The sequence below is a fragment of the Camellia sinensis genome, chromosome 14 (genome assembly GCF_055761805.1).
Source record: "Camellia sinensis isolate YWXY chromosome 14, ASM5576180v1, whole genome shotgun sequence".
NCBI classification, from domain to species: domain Eukaryota; kingdom Viridiplantae; phylum Streptophyta; class Magnoliopsida; order Ericales; family Theaceae; genus Camellia; species Camellia sinensis.
Window position 1 is genome coordinate 93033398 of NC_138974.1, and position 14409 is coordinate 93047806.

At 35.7% G+C, this 14409-nt stretch overlaps 1 protein-coding gene across 1 annotated transcript; it reads left to right on the forward strand.

Annotated features, from left to right (window-relative positions):
• The first annotated feature begins 207 nt into the window (after window positions 1-207).
• LOC114261215 (Rho GTPase activating protein with PAK-box/P21-Rho-binding domain-containing protein) lies at window positions 208-13443 on the forward strand. Its single transcript, XM_028201450.2, has 5 exons — window positions 208-1069; window positions 6768-6888; window positions 7079-7198; window positions 11837-12067; window positions 12704-13443. Exons 1-5 carry the CDS (start codon window positions 651-653, stop codon window positions 13253-13255), a joined length of 1443 nt encoding a protein of 480 aa, XP_028057251.2. The 5' UTR covers window positions 208-650; the 3' UTR covers window positions 13256-13443.
• The last annotated feature ends 966 nt before the right edge of the window (window positions 13444-14409 follow it).

Below are 14409 nucleotides of genomic sequence, written 5' to 3' on the forward strand. Positions count from 1 at the left end.
ATTCGAGTATTTAAAGTGGACTTTCGCCTTCCGTTCTCTCGTTACCTCATCAACCCTATGGTGTCTCCACTATAACTTTTTGACTTTTTAATTGTTTTAAGTTATTCCAAACTAAGATTGTAATTAGAATGACCAATATGGAGAGTCAAACTCTAACCTGCGTGTAATTAGAATGACCAATATGGAGAGTCAAACTCTAACCAGCGTGGTGACAGACTTATCCCCAAAAACAAACACAACCAAGGTAAAGAAAGCAAAGCAGCTTGCTGGCCAAAAAAAAAAGAAAAGAAAAGATACATACATACATATCATTCTCTCTACATCTGTGGCCGCTACAGCCCTCTCTCTCCTCTCTCTCTCTCTCTCTATGTTGCTTCTTCAACGCTCAATACAAATCCACATCAAACCACAGACAAGAGACAGTGCACACAACAAATCCCCCCCAAAAAAACCCACTTCATGATTCTCACGTCCCACCCCATTACCCTTCCTTCAATCCAACGCCAGCCTCTTTCTCAACTCAGTCAATTTTCCCCCAATTTTTCCCTCCAACCAAACACTCCACGCGCCACATTTCTTTCTTTGATCCCCTCCCCAACAAATCTCAAATAATAATTTTCTAATAATAAAAAAAAGAACCCTTTTTCGCCATGACAGAGGTCCTCCACTCCTCCCCTTCCTCTTCTCCCTCTTCCTCTTCCTTATCGTGCGCACCCTCTTCTTCACCCACCCACAATGACGCGTTGTTTCGAACTCATCACTCCTCTGTAGACGAGGAGGAAGAGGAAGAGGAGGTGGTGGGGGTTTCTAGGGTTACGGGCTGTGACGAAGTGAAGGAGAGAGACAAGGATAGAGATCAATTGTGTTTGTTGGCTATTCTTGTGACTCTGTTTAGGAAGTCATTTTGGGCTGCTTGTAAGACTGATAGAGAAGAGCTTTGTGGGATGGAGATCGGGTGGCCCACTAATGTGCGCCATGTTGCGCATGTTACGTTTGATAGGTTTCATGGGTTCTTGGGTTTGCCTGTTGAGTTCGAGCCTGAAGTGCCCAGGAGGGCTCCTAGTGCCAGGTACATTGGAATTGAAATCTTGTTGATTTTAACATTCTTGTGGATTTTTAAAAATGTGTTTTTGATTTTCTTGATTTTTATTCAATTGGGTTGCCCCTTTTTCTTGAAATTATGTTGCATTTAATTGGTGGATTTGTTTGTTGAATTATGGGAAATGCTGTCATTGTTGATGGGAATTTGGAAATGGAATTTTTTTATTTTATGACTTAGCCAAATTTATGAATTCTTAATTTTATTTATTTATTTTTGTTAGTTGGTGATTTCCTTTTTCAAGAAACAATGCAGATGCATTTTGGTTCTAAATTGGTCCTTTTTGTTTTAAACATATTTAGTATTCAGTTGGTATTGTTAATCTCGTCACATTAATTTGTTAGATAATTTTCATTAGAAAGTGAATTTAAAAAAATGCTGATGGATTTTGCTCTTGTGGTGGATTTACAAAAATGTGGGTTCTGTCTCTAATGTTCTATTGGGTCTGTTGCTCTTGAAGATATGTAGTTCTCGAGTTCAGTTTTTTTTTTTTTTTGGTCTGTGTCTTGTTTTTTTTAATGTTTTATTTTTGCAAATGCAAGTTCAGCAGGATTATATTTGAATTTGACGAGAAGTAATGCATATTTTCTTGAGATTTGGGCAGGGGCAGAGCTAGGATTCCAGAGTAGGAAAACTCTTTCATAGATGATAGAACCCTATACACAATTTTTATTTATTTTTTTTTTCTATTTGATGTATTATACTCCAAAACTATTCCAAATCAATCAAAGCATATCTACAACATGCACAGACAGCAGACAGTGAGAGAGATGGAAATCTGAGGGGGAAATAAAATAAGTGGGGGGATTTTCATGAGACAAATCAAAACAACTCTAAACCATAGGTAAAAATTATCTTTCTTAAAATTGAGTGGGGACAATTTTAAAATTTCGTTTGGGCAATTTTGAAAAGAATTTCTAAAACTGTATATAAAAGTGAAATTTTTTGAAACTTGATGGGAGCAATTGCCTCCACTTGCTACCATTGTAGCTCCACCCTTGGTTTTGGGATTAGTTGTGGTGAGTGGCGACAAACTGAGAACTAATCACTTGGTATCAAGTCATTTAAGGATTACCACCATGCTTTCTTTGACATTCTTCTACTTCACAACTTTGCAAATGAAAGCTAGAGTTTACCTATGTTAGTTAATGATGCATAAAATATTTGATTTCTCTTTTTCGTAGTTGTGTTATTGTCAAGAAAAAGCTACAAAAAGAAAGAAATTTTCTGAGATAGTCAGCAGTCAGGCACTCTAGAACGTAACTTGATTTCGTACATGCACATAGATAGATGGTAAGATTTAGTCCCCAATGTGTTTGTGCTCTGAAGTACTTTTTTTTTTGGCTTCAACATGGACTTTTGATCTTTATGTGAATTTTTGAAAATAATCTGAGATTGGTTCTAAAGAAATTTCTGTATTTCTTATATGTAAAAAGGAAACATACCCTAAAATGCTAAAAAATCTAAAATATTGTTTAGGATGGCCTATATATATATTGTTTTGTAAGTGTTACGAAGACCTGTAATTCTTTCTCGTAATCCTAAACTGCTTTTAGATTAGTGTTCGGATTGTATTTCCGTTTTTTTAGAAAACTATCAGTGTCATTTTCTAGCACTGTGAAAAGAAATAAAACCCTTGTCATCAGGTCCAATGGATATTTTCTTCTTGATTACTCTTGCTACTTTCTATTTCCTTTGTCCTTCTTATTAGCTGATTTATTTTCATCTACTCTTGTTCTTTTTGTATTTCCTTCTACTACTTTGACAATCGACTCTTCATTTTCAACTTCTTTCTTGCATCTTTTTCCTCTTCTTTCTTGTATGTCCCTGCTGTTGAAGTCTGTTTCTTCTTTGTCCTTGCTACTAAACTCTTCGTTTCTTCTTAGAAGTGTCTTTTCATCTTGCAATCACTATGGTGCACAAAGATTTTCCGAGAAACAAGAGTGTATGACAATTGGGTTCAAGATTTTAAGATTGAACATATGGCATTCAGTTTATAGTTTGATGATGTGTCCAGAGGTGGGATGGTGAAAATTACACATGCACATAGGGAAGGGTAAAAACAAAAAAAGGTTGCGTACCTTGATGGTGGATTTGGGTTGTGTTTTTTGGATTGTTATTCAAACTTTGTCAGAGGCTTCCAAACACATTAACGGCAACTCTTTCTTTAAAAAGTATAGAAGTTTTAATTTTATGGTTTGGGTTCATAAATCTTCTAACAACAGGGATTTTTTTTATTGAGATTTTGAAGTCTATCAGAGGATCAAAAGGATAAAATGTAATAGTTCCTGCAGGTTTTAAGGGGCGAGGGTGGTTAGATATGGGAAAGTTACTTCATCAGGTTTTGTTTGGGGATGGAGGAGATATTAGAGCATTCTATGGAGGTATTGAATTTGAAGCAAAGAAAACAAAGAACAGGGATGAATAACATACAAAAATCAGAGGTTAATATTGGAGGAAAAGGGGCTTGTATGACGAAGCATTAAAATTGGATGAGGGAAATTTTAAGGGGCTAAATATGGATAGTGGTGTTGTATGTGCCAGGGAAAATTTACGTGATACTTGGAATCATAATAAGAAAAGAAACGAGTCAATATGTGGAATTTGGATCCTCTATAGTGCACTCCCCATAGTTCTTTGAATGACAATGTGCCACATTATACAAAGCCTAATAGTTATAGCCTAGGTCATTAACCCTTTTCAAAATAGGAAACTAAACCTAATAATATTAGGAAACATAATCAAAATATTCCAACTAATAATTACTTAAATTCTAACTAAATAATAATAATATATACCAATTACATTTATTGGACCAAATTTTTTCTTTCCATGCAATGAACCCTTGGGCTTCACCCAAGGCTTACAAAGTGGATTATTCTCCTCTAAACAATTAAGGGTTGCACCATTAATAGGTTAAATAGGTTGGCCAATTTGTTAGGGTGTCCCATTGAGTCTCTTCCTCTCAAGTATATTTGTGGTTGCTTTTAGGGCTCGTTTGGCAAGTGGCTGTTTTAGCCTAAAAGTCAAAAAGTTACTAAGAAAACCAAAAAGCCAACAACTTATATCAAAAAGTCAAAGATTCTCTTTTATCTCTACTTTTGCACATCTTTTCGTAAAAAGCAAAAAAGTTATCCCAAACATACTAGTTTTTTTTACCTCATATTTTAGCCAAAAAGCTAAAAAGTTACTAAAATAGTCTGTTCCCAAATGAGGCCTTAGATGGTAATCCTATGTGTGTTGATTTTTGGAGGCGATCATTGATAAGATTGGACGGTTGGAAGGGAGTTTCAATTTCCTTCAATTTTGGCTAGTGTTCCTCGTTATTTTCTATCTTTATTTAAGGTTCCAGTGAGTATGGCTGATTGAATTGAGAAATTGATGAGGGATTTTTTGTGAGAGGGTTTTGATGAAAGGAGTAGAGACCATTTAGTGGGGAACAAGTGTCCCTTCCAAGAAGCAAAAGGGTCTTGTTGGAAATATGATCACTTAAAGCAAATTATTAGTAGGGAAATGGTTATGGAGATTCTCCATTGAGAGAGGCCTTAAGGCATGCTGATTAAGTAAGGAATTTAACCCAGTGGGTGGGATTCTCATGAGGTTTATAGGGGAATTGTAAATCTCCATGGAAGTGCATTTTTCAGGGAACTGCCATTCCTCGCATTTCATTGACTTTATGGTTTCGAATGGGGAGCATATTCATTTTTGGGAGGATATTTAGGGTTGGTTTGGCATGAACTATATAATCCATCTTTTTATCTTTTTTCCATCACATCACCTCTCTACTTTTCTGCACATCTTTTTGTAAAAAGACAAAAAGTGCACTTTTTTAGGACACCTCAAACCAACCCTTAGATAGAGTATGTCTTTTTTGATCATTTGTCTTGTATCCGTTTTCACTGTCTTTAAGTTTTTTATTGTTTCTATTGCTTGCACCCATGAGGCACTCATTTCTTGGATTTTCATTTTTTTTTTTAAGAAGTCTAAAGGATAGAGAGGCTAGTGATTTGGGTTCCTTGTTAACTATCCTACATGATGTTTCTTTGAGAAGGGTTTCATTTGATAAAAGAGTGGTTCATTCATTCCCTGGTTTGCAAGTGTTTGTTTCATAAGTTAATTAATAGTTTTTTCTTTTTCCTTCTCGTAAAATGATTTGTAATGCTTATGTTCCTCTTAAAGTGAAAGTTTTTTTATGGTCCTTGACTCATAGTAAGATTAATATGAATGATTTGTTTCAAAGAATGAGTCCAATTACTCATTGCTTCCACAGTGGTATATTTTGATTTTGTGTAGAAGGGATGAAAAAGCATTGAGCACCTCTTTTTGAATTGTCATATGGCTTTGTCATTGTGGCTTAACTTGTTTTATGTGGTGGATGTGAAATGGGTGGCTTCTTCCTGTTGTATATATATGCTTTTGATTGACTGTAGGGGATTTGATACCCATAAGAAAGCTTGAGTTTGTTGGGATTGGAGGGCCATATGTGATTTGTAATTTTTTGTACTTTTTGGCAGACTTCTTACCCTCCAACTTTTGTACCTTCTTTTTTGATTATTTATACCCTTTCTCATTGTCTTTATGGCGGAGGGTGTTCCATTTGGCAGAAGTGGATGGAGTGGTTCCTTTTTCTTGTGTTCACATGCTTTGCATTGATTTTGGAGGTTTTGGCTCAAGTCATAAAGCTAGGACTCTATGGGGTTGTGTAGTATGTGTGCGGTTTTGTGGATCATATGTTTGGGAAGGAATTTAGAGTCTTTGAACTGAAATTTGAAGATTTAGAAAGCTTATGGAAGAATTTTTTTCTTCTCCTCTTCTTTTTGGGCCTTAATTTTTTCCTATTTCAAGGGGATTTCTTTATTTTTAATTTCTAGAAATTAGAGAGCCATGTGTAGTGTGTAATGTCTTTTGATAGTGGTGGACTTCTTTTTCCTCCCACATATTGTATTTTCTTTTTAATAAATAATATTTGTTTGTTGCCGATCAAAAAAATAAAATAAAATTAGGATAAATTACAAATATACCTCCTGAGATTTGCTTAAAATATGAATTGCCCCTTGTGGTTTGGAAAATTGCAAATACCTCCCTGTCATAATTTTTTATTTAATAGAATTAATTGAAAAAGTGAAATTTCTAATTGTCCACCTATACAATAATAAAATTATCTGAATTATTAATTGAAATAAAATTTTAACATTATTAAAAACTGTTAATTAACTTGATAATTTATTAATAAAAGGACCTATTTGTTATGAAATTAAAAACCTTAGGGGACATAATGTAATTTCTAGAACCACAAGGGGTAATTTGTAATTTAAGTAAACCTCAGGGGATGTGTTTGTAATTTACCCATAAAATTATATTTGTACTCTCATTAAATTTATATCCCATGAAAGTGGATTAGTGAACAACTGCACATTAATTCTGATAAAACTTGGGAAACTTGTTCAGGCAATCCTGCAAAACCTGCAATTGTTTGAGTTTGTGCAGTAATCAAGACATATTGTGTTTATGTGACTTGCTTCCTTGGAGCTTCTAAAGATTGGAAATCATAAGTTGTAACATATGTTTTTACTCTATCTTGTTGAAAGTTAAGTGGCTATTTTAATTTCATGATTCCATTTGCAATTGTTTTTATTCCAATATTTTGATTTACGATTTCCATTTGTAGCGCCACTGTTTTTGGAGTTTCCACAGAATCCATGCAGTTATCATATGATCCCAGAGGTAACAGCGTGCCAACAATACTCCTGTTGATGCAAAGACATTTGTATGCTCAAGGAGGCCTACAGGTGCATGATAAATCAGAACCCATTTATCATGAAATTGCATATTGAAAACTCTAGGATATGATTAGTGTGGCAACTGTGCATTGTTGGGTTAAAAAGCTTGTTGACTGGCCTTATTTTTGCCTGTAATTTGTTTATAGAGTTCAGTAGCCCTGTAGACTTTGTTGACTGAACTACTGAATTTACATGACAGGCTGAAGGGATTTTCAGAATAAATGCAGAAAACAGCCAGGAGGAATATGTCCGGGACCAACTAAACAGCGGAGTGGTTCCCCAAGGCATTGATGTACACTGTTTAGCGGGTCTTATCAAGGTATAGATTTGCAATATGATTCGCTTGATTAAAACTCAAACCACTGGTTCTGTGGTTAAAACAGGCCTATCAACCTTCAAGTTGTGGGTTCGAATTTGAGGGTAATCACTTTGTTCATATTATGTCAAAAAGGTTAGGTCTGCACCCAATCTACCCCTCAGACCCTTATCCAATGGAGACTAAACTGGGCCTACATTTTTATTCACTTGATTCTTTTCTTAAATATGTGTTTTTGTCACATGCTTATAGTGGCCTATAGGACGCTGAATATCCATGTATTCATCACAACTCGCCTTTAGATTCTTTGTTAGAATTTGACTTCTGCAAGTAACTTTTATCTATCCATCTAGGGGAAACATGATAACCTATATAGTTACAATGTTGAAAAATCTAGAAAAAGATAGAGAAATATTTTTGTTAAGAATAAGGTTGTCTGTTTTTGGAAATATCCAGTGCACTGACCATACGGGGCATCTTTTTTGCATTGCATACGGCTTTACAATAAGATTGGCCTTTACCTTCCGTCAAAGAAAGAGAAAAATAGAATCTATCGGACCCGAAAATAATAAGTAGCAGGTCAATCTTCATATTTGATCATAAATGTGAAATACTTGTACAAATAAAAATGCAGATAAAAAAGATTTTATTGATAATGGGGCCTTTTTATTAATTATTATTATCATAGATGCACACTGATGTCTTAACCTGGACTTAAAACCGACACCTCTTCTTTTTGTTCTTTGTGTGCTCAATGTTACACGGTTTTGGGTAAAACTCAACGCCAAAAACTAGCTATTGAGGTGAGCGGTCTTGGGTAGAACTCAACCCCACAAGCTAGCTATTGAGGTGAGGATGCCCTCACACTTACATGCTTAACATTACTTTAATACTTGGGCGATGTGGGACTTCGTTTCATACTCTCCCTCACGCTCAACGTGCTCACTCGGCAGCACCTGTAGTGTGCAAGCCAGGACATGCGCCTTACCCATCCCTGAGTGATTTGGCTATAATACCATGTTACACGGTCTTGAGTAGAACTGAACCCCAAAAGCTAGCTATTGAGGTGAGGGTGACTTCACACTTATATGCTTAACATTAATTTAGTACTCGGGCTATATCTGACTTCACTTCACACTAAAGTCATATTGATAATCTATAGTTTGATTGTCAATGTGCATTAAGTTTTCTTGCATAGTAATATGGCGTAACTGTTGATTTTTTGTTTTTAAATGGTATTATGTGGAGGGTTGAAATGGTGAACCATTATGACCCGTAGGTTGGGGGTTCAACTTACCCCGTCTGTGGTGGACCTGCTCATCTCCCTTTCTCCAATAACCATGATGTTTTAAAAAATATCAGAAAAAAATTGAAAACTAAAACAAAAATTCTTGGTGTGATATTCATATTTTATACTTGTATGTAGAAATTTAGGTCGAGCAAATGGAAATTTTGGTAGTACTTGGAGGGCAACAGCTAAAAGAAAAAAGAAAACAAATTTTGAAGCAATGATGTATAGAATTTGATGAGTAAGACCAATATTGTCATTGTGGGTGTGTACGTATGATGTATCTTGACTAATAATTTGTGGTTACGAGATCAATACGCAAAAATGGACAATTTAGTTGTGGAAGAAGGAATTTTTGTATAAATGCAGTGCAATAGCAAAGTATGACAAATGAAAACTATTGGTGTGTTGGTACATTATTATTATCTGAATATTTCAGTCTTCTAACTAATAGTACTCAATAGGTTAAGAATTATTCTCGTGACAGATACGCTTCACACCATTTAAAAATAGCCAATGTACCCTCATGTGGCTTTGGAAAAAATTGCTACTTATCTATAGAAAGAAGTTTTTGCGCTTGTTGTCTTCTTCTTTCTCATTTGATTCTTCTTTGCAACCAAAAAAAAAAAAAAAAAAAAAAGAACATTTGGAGGTCTTGGTGCCCATCACTAATGAAGCAAAATAAAACACTGGACACAAAATTTTATATAACCAAAAATTTGACCAAATTTCTGACAATATATGTACACTCATGTGCATGATGTATTTGTTTTAAAATTAATTCACGACACCTTTGGGGTGTGTAAGTTGTGTTCTCAACAATGTTGAACATTGCTACTATTACTTTCACCACATAGGTCGTGTTTGAATTGGTTCCGGAAGTGTTGCCGACAATGTGTCCAAAATTGTGAAATTTTATTTCTAGTTTAGGATTTTATTTCTAGTTTAGGACATGTTGAAGCGTAGACACATTTCTACTAGTGTCCAAGAAGTGTTTGTGTCCAACACTTGTCCGACACGCATGGCTCGTCTCTTGAATTGTCATACTACTTAGATACTGGGTAATGGCTTTTTAAATAAAAAAAAAAGTAACGGTGTTTGGTACATGCATTCTTGGATTGTGTTGGATACTAATCATCTGACTTATATGTAATGAGATTATAGCAGACTCTATGCTAGCACCCAATGTTACATGGACTCAGGTATGAGTATCGGGTACGGGTGTGTCTCTCAAGCGTCAGATCCTCATAAACTTAAATCTTAGGATATTGGAATATGTATTCAAAATAGGATATGGGTACAGGGATTCATTATGAATAGATATATATTACATATTATATAATATTCTTAGAAAAGATGTTATAAACTATGTAGAAATATATTTGAAATTGAATTAGCTTTAGTGAAAAATGTGATTTTTTTTTTCTCTCATCTATGTTAGAGGTTATAAATGTTTTGCTTCTAGCAAGTGTGAGTTTCTTATTCTTCAAACATTGTAAAAGGTTGGAGGATCCAACACATATTGCATTCTTGTTTCCTCATTACAGTGAATAATAACATCAACTCTCTGCTCCCACTCTGCTGCCAACACCTCTCTTCTAACTTTGTCACAAGGCCCACAACTTTTCATTTTGAGTATTTCAATGACCTAACTGCTCTGGATGCCCATACCTCTGCCAAAACGAGAATCCGACACCAATAGGCAATAGTGTACTTTTCCTGTTTGGCATTGATCAATTTATTCCACCGCTACCACCAGCACCACTACTGTGCTGTTGCTATTGCAGCTGCTGCTACCTCATTATTTTTAACAACTATTGGTGTCATTTGCTGCATCTACTAAGTACGCAATAGTTTCTGAAGACCTTATTACTGAACAAAAGAGCTGATCCAATCAAGCTTTTATTTGCACAAAATGGTTGCCCTCATACATGTGGCCCTACTATTAGGAAAATGTTTGACACTCCAAAAAATGCTCCCCCAGTATGACCCACAATGATTTGTCATAGTAGGTGTCCACTATTGATTTGTCACACAATCAAGTACATAGGCCCAACTCTCTTGCCACATCATCGTGGGTGAATTTGTGGGTTTAAAATTTGGGGTCACTAGCATTTCTCTGTTCTGTAAATAGGAGATTTCCATTTGAAAATTTTTGGGGACAAAAGTTAGTTACTCCTAGTTTAACAATTTATTAAGCAGAAATTGTAATTTTGAAGCTGATGTGCTTTTAACAACAAACAGGCTTCCTTTTAATGCCTGATATGGATAAATTGGTAATTTAATCCTTTACTTTTGGTGTTTGAGCTAGCATTATGCTTTATTAGATTAGAAGTGAAGATCCATGAACTTAATCGGGGTACTCCTACTTATGTTCTGGAGTTTTAAAAACCATGAAATGGTATGTTGTGTTGAAATTAGATCAGCATGACTAGATAATTTAGGTGTCAATGGTTGAAACTTAGCTAGGCACATCAGCATAAATTGCATTTCTTTTATACTAAATGACTGCTTGGTTTACGTATGTGGATGTAAATGCACTGTGGGTGTCAACAGGTGAAGAATCCACAATGGAGTGTCTTTAAGTAATTATTTATAGGGGTTATCAGCTCTGCTTCATGAAAAACTTGGACCCATATATTAATGTAGGCTGTTAATGTAATCGTGGAGCTCTTACTGTGGTGGTAGTAGAAATGACAAAAGCTTTAATGTAATCAAGAAGTATAAAACACGATAATAGGGAAATTATGAACCTAGCCAAAAAAAATTGCACCACAAATTAAACACAGCGATATAAACACAGTTGTTTACGGATGTAATAGTTATATGCAGAGCAAATAAAAATATATTTTTTCATATCCCCCCGCCTTGTCCATACACTGGATTTTTTTTTTTTTGGGGGGGTGGGGGGGGGGGGGGGGGTGGAATCACTGTGTCCCATGTCCATCCGAGTGTGCAGCACCTATTATTGACCTGAGACTGGTGCCCAAATATGTAGCCATTGATTCATGAGGTTCAGCAAGAATCCTAATTCCTAATACCAAGTAGTCCGCTATCCTATCTTCTTCCCGAATTTTGTTTCATGGTCCTCATTGGAATTTCCCAAGCAATCCTAGTTTTGGATTAGTAATGTTGCTAATGACAAGAAAAACATCTCAAACAAGATTAGGTTATGAATGGATATGCTCTAAAATAAGCATCCATGAGCATATGCACCAAAAAAAAAAAAAAAAAAGAAGGAATCGAAAATTGTTGTCTGCCTGTGAGGAGGAACTGCCATTTACATTTTAAATAAAATTATTTGCTTAATTTCTTATGGCAGTTAACATTGACAACGGTTGTTTGATCCATAGGCTTGGTTTAGAGAGCTTCCAACTGGGGTATTGGATTCGCTGTCACCTGAGCAGGTAATGCAGTGCGAGTCTGAGGAAGATTGTACTGCTCTTGTGAGGCGCCTGCCCCCAACGGAGACTGCTCTGCTGGATTGGGCGATCAACCTCATGGCTGATGTTGTCCAACAGGAACATCTAAACAAAATGAATGCACGCAACATTGCGATGGTTTTTGCACCAAACATGACACAGGTGAGTTTGAGTAGATTTTTAGTGTGAATACGTATCTTCTTTTTATTTTTTTCCTTTGTTTTTTGGTAATGGATAATTAATAGAATTTGATCAGTCTGATTGTATTTCATGTAGTATTTGTAATTAAGACCATTGTGTTTCCGTTGCATTTTAATCAATCTGAAATTGTTTGAGCTCTTCTAAAAAAGTTCTCCCAAATATATCTCCAGAAAAGCAAATGGAAAATAGAGGGGAAAAAATGTAGATATTTTCTTTGTTTTTCCATCTTTTATTAATGAGGGGAAAAAGATTATAGAACAGGGGTCCATTCTTACATTTTTAACCAATAAAATGAAGGGCGCCATAGGTCGTTCAACACCTAAGTTGAAAAAAAATAAAAATAAAGAAAAAGTTGATTGGCTGGGGGTGGCTCTCTGAGTACATGTTGACAGGTGTTTTAAGTTTGACAGCATCCTAAATAGTACTTCATATGATTTAAATCGTCTAGATTTTTAAAATTTCTTATTTGATCAAATAATTTCTCAACTCTTCATACCATTTATTCTCCTTGATTATTGAGAAAATACAATGGCAATGCATATCTCCCATCCAATTGTTCTTTTTATTAGATCTTTGTGTGTTGATTTTGGGTTGCAGATGGCAGATCCATTGACTGCATTGATGTACGCGGTCCAAGTGATGAACTTTCTCAAGTCACTCATTGTGAAAACCTTGCGCGACAGAGAAGATTCCTTGGTCGAACCAGCTCGTGTTTCTCACTTGGAGCCTTCTGATGAAAATGGACACCACAGCCCTTCGCAGCCTTTTCTAGAAGATTCTGCCCAAGAAAATGACGATTTGGAGCCATCCTTCATTGCTCAAGAGCCCGCTCTTGAAAGCGCTTCCGACTCTAACGAACTCGATAACCTAACCGATGGAGAGGCGCATAGTGATTCGACATCTGTTGGTGAATCCTTTGAAGATTGTGAAACTCCCATTCAGATCGACACTGTCGTTAATGAAATAGAAGCAAAATTGATCAATGGTTTAAAGAGTAGTGGCCAATCAAGTGTTTCAAATCTTGGCAAGGGTCTTGGAATTGGGCAGCAAACCGTGCTTCAGGTAATGGGACTTTCCGAGAAGAGTAAGGAAATCAGCAATTTGAGCAGAATAAATTCAAGAACACAGCGGATTGAAGCGTGGCGGTGAAGGAATAAGGTCGACGATGTCCGGACCTGACTGATTCCATGTTTGATTTGTAAGTTGTAAGTTGTGAATTGTGAATTGTATGTTTTTGTTGTTTGTTGTTGCTCTGGGGTGGGTTTGCTTGACCTGTTTGTGGTATTCACGTATGACAATTTCCATTTTATGACACACTAACAATTTGCTTTCAGAAACACTTGTGACTTCATTTGGATTTTCATGTGTTTGCTCTCAATTTCAGCATGTGTGAAATATCATCTCCCATTTCCACTATACATTTGACACCACCTTTTTTTGTGCACTAGTATCCTCATGCCTAAAATCAGTAAAGGTCAAGTGTTTAAGTCTTATAACAGACAAAGCTTTCCTCTTCCAAGTTAGGGCTTTTAATGTACTAATAGAGTGCTACTAGGATATGTTGTCGTGGCGCAAGTAAGAGTTGAGGTTACAACCACAAATGTACTAATATAGATTGTCATGGTGCGAGTAAAAATTGTGAGGTTACGACCTCAGATGTACTAATATAGAGTGCGAGTGCAAGTGCGAGTAAAATATGTTGTCATGGTATGAGTAAGAATCGTGAGGTTACGACCTCAGATGTTAAAGAGGTTATCACGTGATACTTTTAATCAATCACAAATATTATGCTTCTTATATTATCTCTTATATTACCCAAGGTAAATTTGTGGACCTCACTCTTTTATATCAATGAGAGATTAGAAAAGTAAGTACCAAGTGACACATACCCTCTTAGCACACAAAAATTGCTCATCCTTAAAACGTTGTTTTTGAGATGGTGTTTAATTGTCATTCTCTTTTGAAATGCGTGTTATAATTTGTATCAATTCATATGATTCTTTTGTAAAGTTACGAAAATTTTTATGATGCTTCATTCCGTAAGTCTATAAATTCAAAAATTAAGACCATAAATTAATCTAAAAAATTGGCGTGTGGATGAGATCTATTCACTTATTTTGGATTAATTTTTTGTATACCTAATACAGCCTTCTTCAATTTGCACATGGGAAGGCCAATTGTAGTATGTGCACATTCCAATCCATGAGGACAATATTATAGATATTTGATTTTGATGCAAAATCAATCCACCACAAACATAGAGACTTGTGGCTAGAGAATACTGAGGGAGCTACTACTACCCC